Source organism: Tricharina praecox, assembly GCF_024521635.1.
Source record: "Tricharina praecox strain CBS 144465 chromosome Unknown BZA05scaffold_18, whole genome shotgun sequence".
Lineage (NCBI taxonomy): Eukaryota > Fungi > Ascomycota > Pezizomycetes > Pezizales > Pyronemataceae > Tricharina > Tricharina praecox.
The window spans coordinates 677,199-697,326 of record NW_026250420.1 but is presented as its reverse complement, the minus strand read 5'-3'; the positions used below and the strand labels follow the sequence as shown (position 1 = coordinate 697,326).

The 20,128-nt window shown below is 55.0% G+C and overlaps 6 protein-coding genes across 6 annotated transcripts; 3 read left to right on the top strand and 3 right to left on the bottom strand.

The window, feature by feature from the left end:
- Positions 1 to 1,082: 1,082 nt before the first annotated feature.
- Positions 1,083 to 2,158, bottom strand: BZA05DRAFT_475267 (uncharacterized protein; the record flags this gene model as incomplete). The annotated part of the gene is made up of 2 exons (XM_051488178.1): positions 1,083 to 2,062; positions 2,128 to 2,158. The coding sequence occupies 2 exons, from the start codon at positions 2,156 to 2,158 to the stop codon at positions 1,083 to 1,085; spliced, it is 1,011 nt and encodes a 336-aa protein (XP_051338035.1).
- A 615-nt stretch (positions 2,159 to 2,773) lies between these two features.
- Positions 2,774 to 3,870, bottom strand: BZA05DRAFT_475266 (uncharacterized protein; the record flags this gene model as incomplete). Its single annotated transcript, XM_051488177.1, has 3 exons — positions 3,548 to 3,870; positions 3,302 to 3,486; positions 2,774 to 3,199 (listed from the first exon to the last, which is right to left on the bottom strand). Exons 1-3 carry the CDS (start codon positions 3,729 to 3,731, stop codon positions 2,774 to 2,776), a joined length of 795 nt encoding a protein of 264 aa, XP_051338034.1. The 5' UTR covers positions 3,732 to 3,870.
- A 1,299-nt stretch (positions 3,871 to 5,169) lies between these two features.
- On the top strand, positions 5,170 to 6,657 carry BZA05DRAFT_437437 (uncharacterized protein; the record flags this gene model as incomplete). Its single annotated transcript, XM_051486450.1, has 3 exons — positions 5,170 to 5,694; positions 5,765 to 6,126; positions 6,177 to 6,657. The coding sequence occupies 3 exons, from the start codon at positions 5,170 to 5,172 to the stop codon at positions 6,655 to 6,657; spliced, it is 1,368 nt and encodes a 455-aa protein (XP_051338033.1).
- A 499-nt stretch (positions 6,658 to 7,156) lies between these two features.
- Positions 7,157 to 8,858, bottom strand: BZA05DRAFT_91237 (FAD/NAD(P)-binding domain-containing protein). The gene is made up of 4 exons (XM_051488788.1): positions 8,566 to 8,858; positions 8,119 to 8,517; positions 7,609 to 8,059; positions 7,157 to 7,558 (listed from the first exon to the last, which is right to left on the bottom strand). The coding sequence occupies exons 1-4, from the start codon at positions 8,680 to 8,682 to the stop codon at positions 7,188 to 7,190; spliced, it is 1,338 nt and encodes a 445-aa protein (XP_051338032.1). The 5' UTR covers positions 8,683 to 8,858; the 3' UTR covers positions 7,157 to 7,187.
- A 786-nt stretch (positions 8,859 to 9,644) lies between these two features.
- On the top strand, positions 9,645 to 11,098 carry BZA05DRAFT_403263 (uncharacterized protein). Its single transcript, XM_051484179.1, has 4 exons — positions 9,645 to 9,808; positions 9,862 to 10,186; positions 10,240 to 10,622; positions 10,680 to 11,098. Exons 2-4 carry the CDS (start codon positions 9,963 to 9,965, stop codon positions 10,865 to 10,867), a joined length of 795 nt encoding a protein of 264 aa, XP_051338031.1. The 5' UTR covers positions 9,645 to 9,808; positions 9,862 to 9,962; the 3' UTR covers positions 10,868 to 11,098.
- A 5,854-nt stretch (positions 11,099 to 16,952) lies between these two features.
- BZA05DRAFT_91190 (catalase-like domain-containing protein) lies at positions 16,953 to 19,764 on the top strand. Its single transcript, XM_051488787.1, has 4 exons — positions 16,953 to 17,548; positions 17,652 to 17,861; positions 17,918 to 18,498; positions 18,558 to 19,764. Exons 1-4 carry the CDS (start codon positions 17,233 to 17,235, stop codon positions 19,629 to 19,631), a joined length of 2,181 nt encoding a protein of 726 aa, XP_051338030.1. The 5' UTR covers positions 16,953 to 17,232; the 3' UTR covers positions 19,632 to 19,764.
- Positions 19,765 to 20,128: the final 364 nt, after the last annotated feature.

Sequence of the window (20,128 nt, the reverse complement as noted above, 5' to 3'; positions counted from 1 at the left end):
AGGCGCGGTTTGCCGCACCGCACAGGGCTGCGCAGGGCTGAGGCGGGGTCGCGGACTCGCGGCGGATGGGCTTTGGGGATAGACACTACTCTAGGTACTTGAAATCCTGGTACTCCGGTATGGTGGGTATGGTGGAATACCATGGGTGTTTCGTAAAGGCAGTGAATGGGACGTTGCAGCTACTCGTGCTGAGTGAGCGAACATGAGAGTGAATGTGGACGTGAGAGTGAATGTGGACGTAAGAGTGAATGGGACATTGCAGACAGTCGTGCTGAGTGAGTGAACGTGAGGCGGTGAGAGTGTGAATGGGACGTTGCAGACCATTGGTGAGTGAGTGAATGTGAGAGTGAATGGGACGTTCACTAACTCAGCACAGCGGAATGAGGCAGTATATCGCGGTCCGGCTGGATGGCGACGGACGATGAGCAACATTCGGCTCGGAGGCCAAATCACCAATCACGGATATCTCCACTGTCCAGACTCCAGAAGAAGGGGCGCCATTGTATTGTATTGTACCGGTATGCTATGCTATGAACCGCAACATCCGTAACTCCTCCCCGTAACTCCGCCCCCGCTGCGGTCACACATAGGTACTACCATCCATCGAGCTCCTCGCCTCCGACTCTCCGACGAAGATTCAAAGCCACCTTCGATACCGGTACCGGTGCCTGCATTGATTACTATAGATTACTGGGTAAGTATGTAGATAGGTATATAAGCACACAACCGGGGAGAACTACGGACAACTCCTCCACCATATCCCCCGTAGAGACCGTAGAAATCTCGCTGCCTTGGAGGAAATGGAGGAAGTTGAGTGTCCGAAGGCTCATGAGCATTAAGCACTGCTGCATTCTAAGATTCATCGTGGAAGCAGATGCGCTTAATGAGGTTATGCAAAGTACTAGGCACAGAGCAAGTGAAAGTGAATGGTGTTTTCAAGTACCCAAACCACCTGCGCTAACTACAGATTCAGTGTATCATGAGTCACGACATCTCACCCCGTCACATTGCACTGTAGTCCCATTCACACTCAAAAGTTCGTACATCGCACTCCAGCCAAAAGTTCATACATCGTGCCCTCTCTACTCCAAGCCCACTACCACCTCATCCACAAAAAGCCGATACCTAACCGCCGGCGTCAGCGTCCAGACTTTACTCCTAGTCCTCTCCTCCACCATCTTCGTCGCCGCCTCCGTCCTGATCCTATACGGCTTCAACGGCTGCTCATCATGTAAACACCAGAAGACGCGCTCGGGCTCCTTAAGCCACCTACACTGCGCGGCGAGAAACTCCGCGGCACTTCCCTGCCACGGCTCACCATCCAGCACCGCCCTGCCCGCGGCCGCAAGGATCGCCACGTCCGGCCTCCTGGGAAGCCCCCGGAGCACACCTTCATAGCCGCCCATGTGCGCGCTCCACAGCAGACTTCTGTTGCCCCGCCCTCCCCCACCCCCACTCCCACCCCTCCTGCCCATAAACTCGAGCGAGTACATAATCTGCCCACCGTCAAAGAACGAGTACCTATTCCTCTCCCGATCCTTAATCCACTCCCTAAAACTCCTCACCCCCTCCGGCGCGCCCTTAAACCGCTCATCGGGCGCAGCGATCATGCCGCCGAACCCCGCGGCCATGCCCCGCGTCACGTCCAGCGTCCCCCCCTCCCTTCCCAGGTACACCGTCCCCGTATCTAGCTCCTCGGGCAGCTCGCGGTGGTCGCCCGGCGGCATGATGCAGTGCGTGCTCGGCCATGACTTGACGACGACATCGCCCGCACCCAGGGGAATAGTCTCGCCGCCGGAAACGGCCAGCAGCTGCGACTCCGGCACGCCGGCGGCGCGCATTACCGATATAGCCTCGCCGTTGCCGATGATGGTCGCGCCGGTGGACAGGGCGATCCGGTCGGCGCCCGGAAGGTGGTCGAAGTGCGCGTGCGAGATTAGGATGTAGTCGCATTTGGTTATAGATGAGATAGGGAGGTACTGGGGCAAAGAGGAGGGCCGGTCGAGCCAGGTGTCCAGGAAGATTGTTAAAGAGGGGGTGTTGAGGCGGAAGGTTGTTGCGCCTATGGGGGGTTTGTTAGGACTGAGGGGGAGGGTAAATGAGGGGAGGGGGCGAGGGGAGACGGACCGAACCATTCTATGGTGGGCTCCTCATCCATGGTGGATGTTGGTGGAGTGGTAGTTCCTCCTTCCATTGTCCCTGTGGTTGTGGTTGTGTCTGTGTTTGTGTTGGATGGACAATGGCAATGACAATGGCAATGGAGATATCGAGATCGGGATATTTATCTAGTCTTTACACAGCAGGCCCGCAGATGGGCCAGATCTGAACGTCAATACTTCGGAAGTGTGGAGCAGCGAGAATACCGCCCCCCCGCGTTATGTAGGTCCCGAGTTGAAACATAGGAGATGGGAGCCGTCAGACCGGTGCCGTATAGCGCGTACCTAATAAGAAGCCTGGTATATAAAAGTGCCGAGATATCTGGATTCTGCAGGCGGTACCGGTTTGCGGAGATGAATGGGAGGTGATGTCTTCGGAGACTCGGAGTACTCAATCTTAATCTATAGTATCTAGTCCAATTCGTGCCTCGCTCTGATGCCAGATTGAGTGTTTATTGTCCGAGACAGACGGCACAACAATCCCTCCATTTTGGAATTATACGTTACAACGAAAAAACAGCACGGGAGCATTGCAAAATGCATCACTCCAGTGGCATAATCATAACACATATCGAGGTCTATTGATACTGAAAATACAAGGCCTCTGCAATCCTCCCTTAATGTAGTCCCCAGTAATTGCGGACAATCTCCCTGGCCGCCGCTGACGGCTCCGGAGTCTCGTTCTCCTCCCTGTTCGCCTCCCTTTCAGCAAACTCCTCGTGCGCCTCGTACCCTCTGTATCCTTTTTTCTGCTTCGCAACCGTAGCCTTCTCTGTATCCTTGAAGACCCCCAGACTCGTCTCTTCCTCTTCCCCTTCGCATCCTCCGTATTCGTGAGTGCGATCCTCGTATTCCTCGCCATCTTCACTTTGCGGTAACCCCGGATCCTCGCCCGAATGCATATGCAAGAGCAGAGCACCAGCAGCCATCACTCTATCCTCAGATAACTCTCTCTCCAGCTCCAGCTCCCTCCACCCCTCCGTGTCCGCCTCAACATCTGCATCCACTTCCGGCTCCCCTACCATCTCATCCGAGTCCGTATCCTGCAACGGGTCTGGTACTGTACCGGAATAACTCTCACAGCCGTCCTCCTCCGTGCCCGTCCCCTCCTCATCCTCATCCGATTCCGAGAATTAATTCTCCACCCTTTCGTGCTCGGGAAACCTAAACCCCGTCTTCTTCAACAGAGCAAACAACTGTCTAGTGCTTCTAAACGCATTTAAGGTCCTACTGCCCCTAGCCGCGATATACATCGCAAGGAGACTATCGATCCCGCGTTTCCTCAGCGGGCCCCTCTCCAACTCTCCAACTCTCCGTGTTCCCCGTGCACCTCCATGTCCACGAGCATTAGCCGCGCGAGGTGGTACTCGTCCTTGTTGGAGAACGGGTACTATTGCGTCCCCGCGAGGAGATCTTGCACCCATTCCGCATCATGGAGGATTCCCGCGGTGCAGAAGCGCCGTAGTAGTTGTCCTCTTCGTCACTAGGCGCGTCGTACGAGAAGATGTCGTCGTCGCGGTGGTACCAGCGGTGGGCGCCGGTTACGTTCTTGGTTGGACGGGGCGCGGGAGACATCGTGGTGGGGGTAGGGAGTGGATGTAGCTAGCGGATGGGGGCGGTGAGGTATGTGAGTGCGAGATAGTGATGGCGACGATCGTGGGAGAGATGAAGATAGTAGATAAGAAAGCCGGAGGGGGAGGAGTGCTGTGTTGTCCGTGACGTTGGAGGAGAATAGAGTAGCAGGAGGGATGAGGATAGCCAACAGCCAACCAAAACGAGCGAGACCTGCAGCTCACAGTGAATGGCTCCCCAGCTGTCAATTCAATGGTCAGAGCACAAACTCTCACTCCACCACAAAGTAAGAAGCACTCATTCGAAGTTCATGTTTGGCGAGTGCTGCTGACTATTCCTCCTCCTCGAGCTCACCAATTCATGGCTACTTCTCCTCTCCCCATTCACGTGGAATATTGCTTCTGTGAGCCACGAGTACCACTAGCACCATGGATACAACGAACAACCATGCAGATGTTTCGCTCGTCAAGTACCTAAGTATGAGGCATTACCTAACACCCCTTTGTTTCCGAAGTGAGTTGCAATGGTGAGAGCTCAAAGATCATGAGGAACACTTTGAGCGTTCTCAAACTCGAGCAGTGTCGGCATGAGGCCTGAGGACAGCCAAACACCCAAGAGAACCATGTCGAGATCGATTCGTGTACCCATCTACAGTCATCGGATTTTTCACATGCAGCTATGCGTACCTACCGGTGGTTAATTCGTATTCCGGTTCCGGGATCGATTTACTACCGTACATACCGCCGAACAACAACCGGGGAGTCGGCGCGGATATCTCGCCGGGGCCCTACTGCTATATACCGAACCTAGCACTAACTACTGCCATAGGCACTCCACGCATGAGAATTCATTGAGGTAGGTGTGCAGAGGGTAGCCATTCTACGAGATATGAACCTATCTCACTCTTTCCGACACACACCTGACGCCGCGAATTACCTGTCCGATGCTCCATATCCGGAGCAATGAACAGAGGATAAATACACCGGAATACCCAGTACTGCTGCTCAACCTCAACCGAGGCCACTAGGTACGCGGGACATCGACGGGACGGAGCAGGTATAGACACCGATATACAGAGTCATACATATCTCTTTAGTACATAAAAGATCAACTGGCCAATCTGATAGGATAGTGCTATACATGCCCCAGTCAAGTCTGCCGGTCACCGTGCATACCTAGAGTCGGTGATAATAGAAGCCGACCCCCGACATCCCGTTCCTGACGTCGTGAAAAAAAAGTGTGGAGCCGATGTGTCACCCGAGATGCCATGTAGTTACTTCACCGTCCGACGTATCTTTGACAGCTGTTCCACATCAAAGTCTCGAAATCCGTCACTGCGGAAGTGAAGAGCTGATCGAATCAAGAAAAAAAAAAGCAGAAGAAAAAGAAACAGAAAAACCCACAACATCAACATCACTCCAGCCACGCTCAAGCCGCAACAATGCCCCTCCGCATCGGCATAATCGGCGGCGGCATGTCCGGAACGCTGCTAGCGAACGGCTTGCTCTCGCACTACCCGGCGTGCTCGGTAACCGTGTACGAGCGAGACGCCCCCAGCTCCAACCGCGAGGGCTACCAGATCCGCCTAGGCGCCCCGGCGTTGGTCGGGATGCGCGCGTGTCTTTCGCCGCAGATGAAGGACCACATATGCGCCAAGTTCGGGCGCTCCGGCGGCGTCGTCTCTTCCGCGCCTATCCTCTACGACGATAAACTCAATGTCCTGCTCGATCTTACAAAGTTCCCGGCGTATACGAAGAGTGCGCCCATCAATCGGGTGGTGCTGCGAGAGGCCCTGGCCGAGCCACTCAGGGAGAAGGGCGTTATCAAGTATGATTGTAAATATACCGGCTACGAGGTCCTCGGCGATCCGAGTGGGGATGCGAAGGAGGTTGTCCATGCTAAGTTTGAGGGCGGAACCGTGGTGGAGTGCGATGTTCTCATCATCGCAAACGGGAGTGGCAGTGGTGTAAGTTTTATTCCATATACTAATCCCAGAGCTTTATGTATACGTACATCACTGAGGCCCCCGTGCACAGGCTAACAAACAAATCGGCCTCAACAACATCAAGCAGCTGACCGAGACGTTCGGCTGGCTGTCGAAGAGCCCACTGACACCAGAGATCCTAGCGGGCCTTCCGCACCAGCTCAAGAAAGGCCCTATCTCGGTGATCCGAGACGACATAATCTTCTTCTCGTCGGCATACCTCCCCGACAAGGAGGACTCCTCCGCTTCCGAGCGGAAATCGAAAACAGCCATGGAAGACAGCGAGATCGACTTCGACTCCGCCTCGTTGATGGTCGGGTTCATGTGTCCCCGGAAACTGATGGGGTCACTCGATGATATACCGGCAGTCAAGGCCCAGTGCGAAGCCATGATCAGCCACTGGGATCCACGGCTGTTCGTCTCCCTCCACCCCCCTCTCTCGCAGCCACTGACCTCGCACACAGCCAAGCAATCATCAAGACCGTCCCGCCAAAAGAGCTCTTCAACTCGGTCCCGCGGATCTCGCGGCAGCCACCGGCGGACTGGCGCATGCGTGCAGCACGCGCACATCCAGACGACAAGACCAAAGGCAACACGCGGGTATGGCTGATCGGCGACGCCATGCACGCGATGCTGCCATCGCGCGGTATGGGCGCAAACCAGGCGATGCAAGACACCGCATCCGCGCTGTCGGCGCTGCTCTTACTCAGCGCTAGTCCGACGAACGATGAGGTCGCGCGTGCGTGCAATGCGTACGAGAAGGAGATGATCCCGAGAGCATTTGCTTGGGTCAGGGCGAGTGGGAATGGTGATATCAGTTCGTTCAAGATGCAGTGGTGGAAGGTCTGGTTCGTTTCCCGGCTGCTCAATCTGGCCGGTGTCTGGGGGCGCGTGTTGAAGTTGGTCGGGTGGAAGCCGAAGGATGATGCGCCCGAGTTGAGGTAGTAGGTAAGTAGAGTAGGCTATGCAGGATAAGGGCTTTTTTGTTTCAGGAGGAGGGGAAGTTGGGGGGAAGTCAGGGAGATATGGGCCTGTTTGAGCCACTCCCGTGGGGCGTTTATGATGGTTTTTTTCTTTCTTTTACACATTATATCCTGTAGCTGTGGTCGCCTATATGATACATACGGTAGGATGGAATCGTTTATCGGCATGGATACTGTAATACTGTGGGTGGATTTGCTCACGTCTGGTTCTCACTCGACCGACCGAAAGCATAACTACTGGCTCCGCCAGACCATGGGCATTGGGCGAGGGTGCTAATAAGCCTTACAAATCGTTATTTCACGTACATATCATCAGAAGAAACTGTGTATATGGTGCTGGAATTGTATATTTGTTCTCGCACAGGGGATTGAGTTTCCTGGATTGAGTTTCCTGGGTTGCACTGCTTGACGTAACTATGGTCTCACTGGGGGAACCGATTCGAATGGGACCACACACACATGTGGCCATAAGCATTTATTGAGCATGCGATATCACAACTTCTCATCCACCGGCAACTCCACGCCCGCCAACGGCCTAACCTTCAGCCCTCCGGGCGCACCAGCCGGCGGCCCGCGCGGGGCCACCGTACTCGGGATCCACACGGCGGTCAGCGCCTCCTTCGCATACGCGACGACGTCGTGTCTGAACGTAAACTCCTCCGTGACCCGTGGATCGATCACTTGCTTCTCGCTGCCGGCGATCTGGGCACGGCTAAACTCCTGGATCGTCTCGGCGCGGCTCTTGCGCACGTGCTCGTAGTACGCGAGCCGCGTCGGCACGTCCGCCGCTGGCGTGCCCAACGGGAAGATCACACCGAGCGCGGCGCCGTCCTCGATCGCTTGCCCGCCGCCTTGGCCTTGGTCTATAGGGTGTTAGTGACTGAGGGCGGAGGGGAGGGGAGGGGGGGAGTACGCGGCAACATGGGGTGGCATGCATCGCCGAGCAGGCAGCCGCGGCCCTTGATCCACGTATCGATGCCGCCGCGATCCTTGAGCTGCCAGAGCTTGATATCCTCGGCGACTTCAAAGAGGCGGTGGTAAACCGGCGCGAAGTCGGCATACGTTTGCTTCAGGTCCTCGACCGTGCAGGTGTTTGCATTCCACTCCTCCGTGGAGTGCTTGGACAGCGTGTCCGGGTGGATGCCGACGCCGTTGAGCAGTGTGGAATCGCGGCACGGGTAGAAGACCAGCCGCTTGTCGCGGGCGACGACAATTTTCATCCCCGGCTTGGTGGGCGACGGGACGTATGCGGATAGGAGAGGGTCGGAGGTGAGGCTCGACACGGGGATCATGAAGCGGTAGGTGTTGCTGCCCGAGGGGGGTGGAGAGTAGCCCTCGCCGATGATATGGTCGCGGATCCTGGACTATTCCACGTTGGTTACTATATTCCTCGTGGGGCAGGAGAAGGGATATGTATACGCACATGGATTCCGTCCGCACCCACGATCAAGTCGCCCTGAGCTACCTCACCCCCCGCGAGGGTGATCTGCCCTTTCTCAAGATCCACCCCCACAACCTTGGAGCTCAAATGCAGTGTTGCCGGCTTCCCCTCCCCCTCCTCATCGAAGGCCAAATGCTTCAGTTCGTTGTGCAGGTCCACACGGTGACACAGATACCACGGACTGCCATACTCCTTGGTAACATGGTCGGTCAATGCCTTGAACATTGTGGTGCCATCCGGAGCCATCATCTCCAAGCTGTCGCAGCGCACGCCGCGCAGGCGTTTCTCGTCGTAGCCGTATCTGCCAAGGATGCGCGAGGCATTGGGTCCAAGGTGGATTGCGGCACCGAGTTCGTTGGAAAAGGCGCTTTGTTCATAGATCTGGAGAGGTTAGAATTGCGAGATGCTTGATCGGGAGAGGGCACGCACGGAAACATTGTGCCCTGCCCGGCGGAAGGCAGTGGCTGCGGATAGTCCGCCGATACCGGCGCCCACGATGACGACATTCAATGGGGGCGCGGGAGGTGCGGCTGGTGGTGGAGGCATCGTCTTTTACTGCTTGCGATTGTGATTTCTCGATATAGGTGAAGTGGTAGGTCTATGGAGCTGTTGACGTTGTGATCTTTTAACGGCACATACATATACCTATGCTTTCTTTAGCTCCGACAGCTTGCGGTTCGGACACTCGTAACCGTATCGAACGGTTTTCGATATGGTCGAATTATCTTGTGATGGAAAGCGGTTGTCAGCTCGAGCCGGCGGGATACATGCCAATAAGCGGGGCTTAGCGGGGAATCATCTCATCTAGCGGTTCAGTCGGCGCATTCATGCACCACAGCCGACAAGTCTTCCCATTCCGGGGAACATGGGTGATGTATTGTGATAGCTCCGCAATCGGTCATAGGATCCCTGCACGCTGGTCTCGGTTTTGTGGAGTAGTTAGTCAGGAAAACGACGAGTGGGCCTGCGGATGAGGAGAAGTAACTGCAGGTCGCATGGATACCTATGTTGACTTGATGAATTTGAGGGAATTGGCTATGGGAAAACGTATTTGTCGGCGAGAACAGCGATATGTACAATCAGATGGAGATATGTACCTACTTGAGGGGTTCACTGGTATGCGGACAGAACAGACTGGTGCTGCTGGCAGCCTGTCCGAATAACCACGAACCCGTCCGGTCGAGATGATTCGGAGGTTGTGGCTATCATTGGACCGGAGTCAAGTCATGATGGGAAAACGATCTTCCGGCATTGTACGACCCTCTACGTACATTCGCAACCTTCCAGAGTCCGGGAAGTAGTTATGCGCCAACGCATGTGGTTCGGAGATTTGGATGATCGCTGGACTGGAGTTAAGTCTTGACTCTTGACGGGATAACAATCTTCCCGTTATTTGTATACATAGTATATTACTTGAGTAAGTACTTACGTAATGAACCTCCGAGAGTCCGGACTCCGGGGAGCGTTGACCACCGGACTCCGGGTCGGTTATGATACCGTCGGACTCCGGAAGCGTTGCCGTCGGACTCCGGGGAGTATTACTGCCCGATTCTATCCACACCGGCTCCAACGGCACCGTCTACCTATGTACGCCTACGCCTACATACGCCTTTCGCTATGCGCTAACGTCATATTTACCGTCGGGTCTCACCTACACTGGCTCCAACCCCGTGTACGTTAAGTCCATGATTCGCGGAGTAGCGGTGTTAGTGACGTAAACTCCAGCTGCGGGGCGGCGATGAAAAGGGAGCAGCAGCGCCAGTAGCATCGTGGCTTTTCAACCAATCTAAACACCAATCAAACACGAATCAAATACCAATATCGACATGTCCTTCCCATTCACCAAGATCCTCGTCCTCGGCGCGACTAGCGGCATCGGCCTCGGCCTGTGCGAGAAGTTCCTCGCGGAGGGCAAGAGCTTGATCATTGTCGGCAGGCGCGGCAAGAATCTCGAGGAGTTCGAGTCCAAGCACGCCGCCGAAAAAGACCGCATCGCGTCGTACGTCTTTGACGTCACGAAACTCCACAAGATCAACGACTGGGTTGCGAAGTGAGTCTCGGATGCGTGATGATGTTTGGGCATTAAATAATGGTGCCCCGCAGAGTAACCCGGGAACACCCCGACCTCGACGCGGTCCTGATCAACTCCGGCATCCAGCGGGGCTTCGACTTCTCGAAGCCCGATACCGTGGACCTCGCCATGTTCGACACAGAGCTGGTGACGAACTACACGGCGCCGATCTACCTGACGAAGGCGTTCACGCCGTTCCTGAAGGCGCAGGATAAGCCGACGGCGCTAATGTACACCACCTCCGGCCTCGCGCTTGCCCCGCTCGGCCGCTGCCCGGGATACTGTGCGTCGAAGGCGGCTCTGCACAGCTTCTGCATCACGCTGAGATCGCACTTGAAGGATACTGGTGTGAGGGTCATCGAGATCTTGCCGCCTGCAGTGCAGACGGAATTGCATGATGAGGCGGTGCAGCCAGGTGCGTGACAATGCACCCGATCCTGTTCAGCGTGTGCTGGTGCTAATCATGACGCAGACATCAAAGACGGCCGAAACTTCGGAATGCCGCTGGCGGAATTCGTGGAAGAGACGTGGGGCGCGCTGAACAAGGGGAACGACTATGATGAGTATCCCATTGGGACCTCGGCCTTTTTTTACAGCTCGGTGGAGCTGCCAAGGAAGGATATGATGAAGCATCTGCCGCAAACTCCCGCGCAGGTTTAAGGGCGCACGTGAGTGGTGGAAGGAAGTCAGGAGGATCTGGGCCGAGCAATTGTCTTGCATGCTGTGCAGTGGATCTCCTGTCCGGTCGATGTTTCGGTTTTCTTTTTGGTGCTGTCCAGGCTGTCATCGAGTGACTGTATGTGATAAACCTTGTGGACCCGACGTTGCGTCACGAAATACCTACCCAAAGTATCATTCCACGTCTCGCGTTCCACACAATCATTGTACAACAGTGAGGCCTCCTCGCAACTCACAACCGGACCAGGATTTCGAGGGCTGAATGAAATGCGTCCCAGTAACTTCATGCCAACTCTTCCACCTACCGGTACTATGATAGGTAGTCGAACATCCATGACCAAAAGCACTGATACGCCGAACACCCGGAGCAGGAGATCTCTTCCGAGTTCTGACACCATTACAAGCTGAGCCCGCCCGTCGGATCGACACAAGAGTACCCAGAACATCGATACAAGAGCACTCATCACATCAACGAATGAAATCTAGCAACATGAAACACGGTTGATCTGACGCATTCACGGCCGACGCTCTTCCCCGCGCATTGTACCTCGTGTCCGCTTGATCTCACGAGTCACGACCAGCTACGTAGTTCACGTACGTGCGTAAACGGCCGAGCTCGAGCGGAACTTGTCGATGTCTCGGGGTTGCAAGTTGCAACGATGATGCTTCGCTGCTGTACTATATGCTACTATATGCTACTATACCTATAACTACAATTACCTAATTCCACCGCAAGGCAAGGCAACGCATGTTTCCGGGATTCTGGAGCGCCAGTGCCAGGCTTCCTTCCCGCACGGAAACTATGTATCGCGCGGTCCATAGGACTATAGGCACGATCTCGGTCTCAGCCCACGACCACAACCACAACCACAACCACAAAGTTTCAACCACGATGGCAGCCGGAGGGCACATGGTGGCACGGTGGCATGGTGCCAACTAACCACCCGGGGACGGGAACGGGAGCGTACAGTGTTGGGGTTGAGCCTGGAGCCTGGGGTCTGGAGCCTGGAGCGTGCTGGGGGGAGGTCGCATGTCTACGGGAACTGTGACAGGTGCAGTTTTTCTTCTTTTATCCCCGACAGCTCGCGGTGCACGGCGAGGTACAGGCGTGTCGTGTGCCCCGCTGAGTTCAGCAGCTCAGATCAGCTCAGATCAGCTCGTTCGTGTGACATCCGTGCGACACACTGCTTCGTGGGCGTTCCGACGGCGGCGGCGGCGTTTGTATTTTGTAGTGATGTGTTTGAGATAGTTGGGGGATCTTGGAAGGCTGGAGGAATAACTGGAGGAACAACAAGAAGAATAAAGAAGGAGAAGAAGGAAAGAAGAGACAACAACGGTTCTCTTTCTTTTTTTTTATGCATGGGGCCCAACCGACCAGCAGCCCAGCTGAAGAGAAATGGTTTGCGGAAACGGAAAGGCGTGGTGTTTCCAATCGATCACTCAGAAAATTCTCACCAGCCTGCTCCCACCGTCCACGATGCCCCGAGCAAAAGCAACTGCCGTACTCTATCTATGGGATGGGTGGTGTTGTGTCTCGGCCCCCGACGTACATATGTAATTGTGGTACATTATACATTATACATGATATGTATGGAGGAAAAGCAGACCAACACGGGCTTCACGGCGATCAACGTTATGTAATTATTCTGGGACGGATTTAGGACATAAATAGAGGACGCATGCCTAATGCCTAAGGCCCTATGTATTGCATGTACATACACTGCACGGTGAACGAAATGGGGTGGGTGAGTGAGTGGGTGGGAGGGTGCGGAAAAAACAACTGCAGCTGGATCATCGTGACGCGACATCACGGCTGTAGGTATTTTAAGGTTCTCCGGACTTCCTGGTCCAATGGATGTGGGAAACTATAAGATCAGCCCATAAATACCGTATAGTATCGTGTCCACTGTCCATTGTCCACCTCGATAGTCCGATGGGGCTTCGGAGGTGGTGGTGGAGGAGGTGGTGGAGGTGGTGATGATGGTTTGACAGCATCGGACCACTCTCCAACCAACCCATCGAGCTCAAGAGTCCAGAGTTCAAGGTTCTCAGTGTTCACATCCGACGACGGGATCGGACTACCCTAACCGTGCAAGGCTAGATACGGTAGTTACCATACGCTCGGCTTGCCCACCATCTGGCGCCGAGCGAGCGCCGATGTACTGGTACATGTTGGTGTCTCTTCGCCTCTTCGCCGACCACTGCACGCCGGTGTGGTGTCTTTCCTGCAGATTTTCGCACAGTAACCACATGGGTATCCCCAAAATCCCATCACGGCGGCATGGCCTGCTCGAGAAGCTCCACGCCGCCGAAGGATGGGGGGTGGGGGGCTGAACCGGTTTCCAAAATGTGGTACCGCTTGTGTTCATATCGTGCCGTGTTATAGTATTGAGTCTTGAGTATTGGCTATGATGTCTCTCCTGAATGCCTCTCCTGAGTCCTCACACCCCCATAGTTATTATGCATAGAGTACACATGCACTCGTCCATACATACCGGCGCCCGCGCGCTGTGGGTTGGCTGTGTTGTGTTGTGTTTGGTGGGGTTTCAATTTTCTCCGTAGCGCCGCGGATCAGCCATTTGCAGCCTTCCCTCACTAGATACTCCAACTGCCTGGTTATACCGCAGCGTGGTTAGCAGAGTATAATTCGTCCCGAAGGGGAATACGAAGATGAAGAAGGAGAGACAGAGTTCGAGTTCCGAATTTCGAATGGCCAGCGGAGAAGAGAGAGACAAGAGAGAGCAGACGAATCGGAGGGGTTCTCGAGCTGAGTGGTCGAGTCCTTTGCGTCCTTTGCATCCGATCCTTTGTTCGGCCGTAGAAACACCGAAAGGCCAGACTATCTGTGTATGTAGATAAGTGAATATGAGGTAGTTACCTATATCTAGAGTTGTTTAACATTGCGTAGGCACACCGGGACCATCGCCGGATCTCCAATCAACGTGGCGATACTCTATCGATATCGATGTTGACGAGTTTTTCGTCTTCTAGACTTTCTAGAAGACCTAGCGATTACACAGCGGTATCTACCTAGAGTACTCTACATAGACGAACGAGCGAGCCAGCCAAAGAAGCAGAAGGGCTGGATCCGGAAAGCTTAAAAATCGCGATAGCCATTTCATCAGAAACAGTGCGATCTTGGATGATGCATGCCAAGGCTACTATAGCGTATGTAGGTGCTCTACTACTCTGGTTAGTACCGATAGACCCCCCCAGGCCAACCAGGGCGGTTAGTCTTCATGAAGCTACGACTTCCGTCCCCGTCCTCCGGAGCAACCGAGTCGAGCGGTGGTGGTGGTGGTGGTGGTAGCCGCCTTGGAGGTTTGAAGTTTCTCCATCGGGAGCGGTGGTTGTCACATTACCACCTCAACAGCAGCTAGTTGAAGTATTCATAGTACCGGGGAATGGGGGAGGGGGGAGAGGCAGGCAAAGAGATTAGCCAGCCAGATATCAAAAAGCGGCATAACCATCACAGTTATGCATCATAGTTATCACACATATGATTGGCCAATCCGGGACCTCCGAACCGTAGGCAGGCTTGACTTAAGGGCCGTTGGAATTCTGCCGCTGCTGCATGGAAGTCCGCAACCAACCGAGCAACCTCCGCGCGGCTGCTAGTAGCTACCTACCTATTCTCGGGAGCGACGCCCTCCGATCGGAGTTGTCTTGGAATTTGGATCAACAGATGGATAGGGGTCGCTATAAATTGCCGGCGTGGGGTCATTTCCAAAACCATAACTTTGGCGAACGTACGGAGAGTCGAACGGAGAGCGTCGCTGTCTGTGCCGCTGGAGTGTGTGCCTGCGGTAGAGTAGTCGGCGGGCTGGCTGGCAGCATACCTGTACATACATCACACGGTATCATACGGCCGGGAGAGGCTTGGGCGCACGGACGGATGGGATCTTTGATCCTTTGGACGCGCGGAACCGGAGCCCCCGAGCCTCTCCCCAGACGACGCAACGCAGGTTAGTTAGACATCATTTCGAGCGCACGCATTCCTCCGTTTGAAGTCGCAACTGGAAAGCTAACCAACGCATGGCACTCCAATCTGCGGCGATAGGTAGGTGGGTAGGTGTGTAGAGTACTCTACACACCTTGCCGCATGGCCCATCCGGGGTACAGCCCTTCGCTGAGGCCGATTCGTCCCCTCACGCTCACGGGACTTTCCTGTTTGACATAGACGAGATATGGATATTGGGATCTGCCAGCACATTGTCGGGATTCGGCAGTCGGTATGGGAAAAGGTAGTAGAGTCTTCCACACAGATACGATGTGCCTTCGATATATCCACCGCCGTGACCGTCGCTTATGGGTCGGGTGCTCTATCTATCTATCGATCTAGAATACCGTGCTTTCTCATCTGCTGGGCTGGGGCTGGACTGGGCTGCGATTGATTTGTTAGGACCCTAGCGCGGACGATCTTTCATACGTAAGTATTTACTTTCAAGTTTCAACGTCTCTGCATCGAGTCTCCAGATCCAGGCCCCAGGTCCCAGGTCGACGACAACGAGAACGGAACATCCGTTCGCCGTCAAAACATTCGATTGAGATGGACGTATGTATGTGGGTAGGTATATGTAGCTGAGAGGCGGCGGCCTCCAAGTTTCCGGATCGGCTGAGAGGCGGTTGGCCTTTCCGGTTTGTCGAGCAAACCAACCAACCAAACAACCAACCGGTGGGCTGACAATCCCCATCGCCGGAAGCTTGGTGCTGCTATGTAATCAGTCACCGGCGGGACCCACAAGACGGAAGTCGGAAGTTGAGGATGTACGTTTTCCTCGGCGACTGACTGGTTGATTGACTGACTGGGTGTCCGAGCTACCGAAATCCCGCAGGCAGAGCCTTGCTCGCCAAGGCTCTCGATACTCCACGGACCTGGCCATAGTATGATACCTACATACATAGGTTGATACAGAGGTACTTGCCAGGCTCCACCGTGATGCATTGCATCTACATGCCTTGGTCGACAGGCAGTTGCCTGTTTTCCTCTGGTCTGTTTTCCTTTGCCTTGCTGCTGCGTTCAACTCTCCACAGCCAGTACCGCAAGCCCGCATGCCGTCTAGTGAGTTCTCCACGGCATTCGCCGCCGAGCTATATCTGCGGAGTGCACTGAGCACTCCACGAAAGGCCAAACCGCGGCGAAGTAGTGAAGCAGTGAAGCAGTGCCGATTGCTGCTGTGCGAGCAATAATCCTGCTCTCGCCGAACATCGATCTTGATTGTGTGATATAGCACGGGTCATTTTATTGTATCTATTTCCCATGCAATCACAGTGTGCTTACGCGCTCTCAATACTCCGGTAACTACAGTAGAGTACACATGCCCCCCCCCCCCCCCCCCCCCCCAGGCGAGTGGAGCGGACACGCGCCAAAAAAGTTTGTATGACGCTTGGTTATGTGTTGCGTCATGCATGCACCGTCCCGCAGCTTCAAGCAATACACGCCAGTGGTTAGTGGACCTGGTGCTGAACCCTGGATCGGAGACGCATTGATACATATGCTACCTCCAAACCAACTAACTACCGCTGTGAGCCCTTCCTTCATTCCACTCGAACCTCTGCGTCGTGCGTGCTCAGTCCCCTGCGGAAATATACCTGCTCCGGGACATACCTACACAGGTACAATACATAGCTCAGTACTTACTTTTAGGTATGCATGTAGAGCACGTATGATACATACCAGCCAGCCAATCCCGAGAAGAGGCAAGCAAAGCAACAGCAACCAGTGACCAGTGTCCGAAGTTCCATTATAGATCTGCTCCGATCCAGGCCCCCCACCCCCCGACCCAGAGAGAAAAAAGATTGAGACAGTTGCATGCACGTGTTCCAATCATATCCGGTCGGCATACATGGGCAATTGTGTCCTCGGGACTCGGATTGGCCAAATAGACGCAGAATTGGTGCTAAATAATCCATGGCCGTGGGTGGAGGTGGTGGTGTGGCGGGGGAGAAGGCGGCAGTGGACTTGCAGCGGTGGTCGACATGGCGGGTGGATCTGTTCGTCGCATATGTAAACGTCCGACTTCGGCTGGCATCCTAGCCCCAACTGAGCAGCCATCCGTCCATCGACCAAGCCGGCTCCTAGACCTCTCCGCTGGGTGCCCCCATCCCCACCACCCCCGGGCGATTCCTCAGACATCTTCTTCCGCTTTCCGATCCTTCTGTCCACTGCTCCCCCAGCACAGGTCTCAGTGTAGTGGCCTGCCTGCCTGTCACTACATATAAACCCCACCCGCCCGTCCCCTCCGAGCGTCTGCTTAACGAGCACTGATCGGAACTGCTTGCTTGCTTGACCCGACCTACAGCCCAGCTCAACCGTCCACGACCTCCCCTCTACCAATACATCGAAGATGAGGATCTCATTACTCAGTGGCATTGTCGTCAACGCATTGCTCGCCTCGGCAGCATGCCCGTTCATGGAGGCCGGCGGCAGTGACGACGAAGGCCAGCTCCGGAACCGTGAAGAAAAGGTCACCGGCGACGATGGATTCCTTGACCAGTTCACCGTCGACGATTCAAATACCTACATGACCACCGACTTCGGCACCCCCGTCGATGACCGCCATACCCTCAAGGTCGGCGCAAGAGGCGGTGCTCTGTTGGAGGATTTCGTGTTGCGGACTAAGATTACGCGGTTCGACCATGAGCGTATACCTGAGAGAGCTGGTGAGTTTGCGCCGGGAAGGGCGGGGTGGTGGTGGTGATAATTGTGGTGCTGGTGGTGGTGCTAGTGATAGTTTGTGTTTGATGCTGACGGTCGGTCGCTTAGTTCATGCACGTGGTGCAGGAGCTCATGGTTACTTTGAGTCGTACGGCGATTGGTCCAATGTCACCGCTGCCTCTTTCTTGGGCAAGGCCGGAAAGCAGACGCCCATTTTCTTAAGATTCTCCACCGTTGCTGGATCCCGTGGAAGTGCCGACACTGCGAGAGACGTCCATGGATTTTCTCTACGTTTCTATACTGATGAGGGAAACTATGGTATGCCAACTTCAAGACGTCTCGTTGAGGGGTTGTATACTGACTGCCGGGGTTAGATATCGTTGGCAATAACGTACCCGTCTTCTTCATCCAGGATGCAATACAGTTTCCCGACTTGATCCATGCGGTGAAGCCGCGTCCTGACAAGGAGATTCCCCAGGCTGCCACGGCTCACGACAGTGCCTGGGACTTCTTTGGAATGAACCCTTCAACCATGCACACTCTGCTGTGGGCACTCTCCGGCCATGGTATTCCCCGAAGCTACAGGCATATCGATGGCTTTGGTGTGCACACCTTCCGTTTCGTGAACGATGACGGAGAGTCCAAGTTGGTCAAGTTCCACTTCAAGACACAACAGGGCCTAGCCTCTTTGATCTGGCCCGAGGCACAGGTTTTGGCCGGTAAGAACCCTGACTTCCACCGTCAGGACCTGTGGGACGCTATCGAGGGCGGAAACTACCCTGAGTGGGAGGTCGGTGTTCAGATCATGGACGAGGAGGACGTCCTTCGGTATGGGTTCGACTTGTTGGATCCTACCAAGATTGTTCCCGTTGAATACGTTCCCATCACTCCGATCGGAAAGTTTGTCCTCAACAAGAATGTCCGCAACTACTTTGCCGAGACCGAACAGTCGATGGTAAGCAGATCACTCTCTCTCCCCGTCGGTCAGGTTCGAAATGCTGACCGTCACGATAGTTTTGCCCCGGCCACGTCGTCCGTGGTATCGACTTCTCCGACGATCCTCTGCTGCAGGGCCGACTTTTCTCCTACGTCGACACTCAGATCAACCGCAACATGGGATCTCCCAACTTTGAGCAGATTCCCATCAACAGGCCCAGAGTTGCAGTCCACAACAACCACCGCGACGGTGCTGGCCAGCAGATGATCCACGAGAACATCTACCCCTACAGCGAGAACTCGCTGAACGCCGGCTCTCCTTTCGCCGCGAACCAGACCCAAGGAGAGGGATTCTTCACTGCCCCTGCCCGCAAGGTCGTCGACGCTCACTACGTCCGTGAGATCTCGCCCACCTTCCTCGACTACTGGACCCAGCCCCGTCTGTTCTGGAACTCCCTTTCGAAGCCCGAGCAGCAGATGGTTGTCAACAGTGCCCGTTTCGAGCTCGGAAACGTCAAGTCGAAGACCGTCCAGGCACGCGCCATCGCCCAGTTCAACAGGATCTCCAACGACCTCGCCACCCGCGTTGCACAGGCCCTCGGACAGCCCGCTCCCAGGCCCGACTCCAAGTATTACCACGACAACACGACCGCAGGTGTCGCAGTATTCGGTACACCTCTGGCCAGCATCGCCACCCTCAACATCGGTATCCTGGCGACCACCGGCTCCAAGGCCTCGCTCGCACAGGCGGCCGAGATCGCGGCCGCTTTCAAGGCGAAGGGCGCGAACCCCACCGTCATCGCCGAGACTTTGACTAATGGTGTCGGAAGCACCTACACGGGAGCCGATGCGGTCCTGTTCGACGGCATCATCGTCACGGACGGAACCAAGGACCTCTTCCTGGCCAAGTCGACTCTCTTCCCCGCCGGGCGCCCCACGCAGATCGTTCGCGATGCCTACAACTACGGCAAGCCCGTCGGCGGTGTCGGCATTGGACGGGCCGGTCTGGTCGCTGCTGCCGTCACAACCAACGGCACCGGAGTCTACATCACCGATCGGTTCAGCAAGGACTCCAGCTTCGTGGCGGACTTTGAGACAGGTCTTAAGACGTTCAAGTTCCTCGACCGCTTCCCGATTGATGGGCAGAAATAGATGTACAAGTACGAGCACATAGACGGCTATTTTGTCTTCGCGATCTGGTTTTTTTCTTCCTTTTTCTTTCAATTGTATTTTTTCTAGCATCTCTGTATACTTTAACGGCTGGGGATTGTGCATTGTGCATTGTACATACGACTTTTGTGTAGGTGGAAGCTTGGGGGGCCGACCTACTTACTTACATATGACGGACCGATGGATCTTGTGTTTTCTTTTTTACTTGTAACGGCTGCATCGTATGGGAATGATTGGTGATGGATGAATGGTTGGGATTGGGGGGTTGGATGGCGTAATGAATCTCTGTTGCTGCTCGTTGATAATTGTACGCGTCCGTGACTCCGTGTGTGCTCATGTCCAGTCGAGGCGTTGTTCATGGAATGTCATTCGGAATTGGCTCCTGGTGCTGGGAAGTGCAGTTTCGTTGGCGGAAAAAAAGGCGCTCGCGGTTCGTGTGGTACCAGGGTCGCCCGAGCGAGGAAAGGCCGTGTGCGACA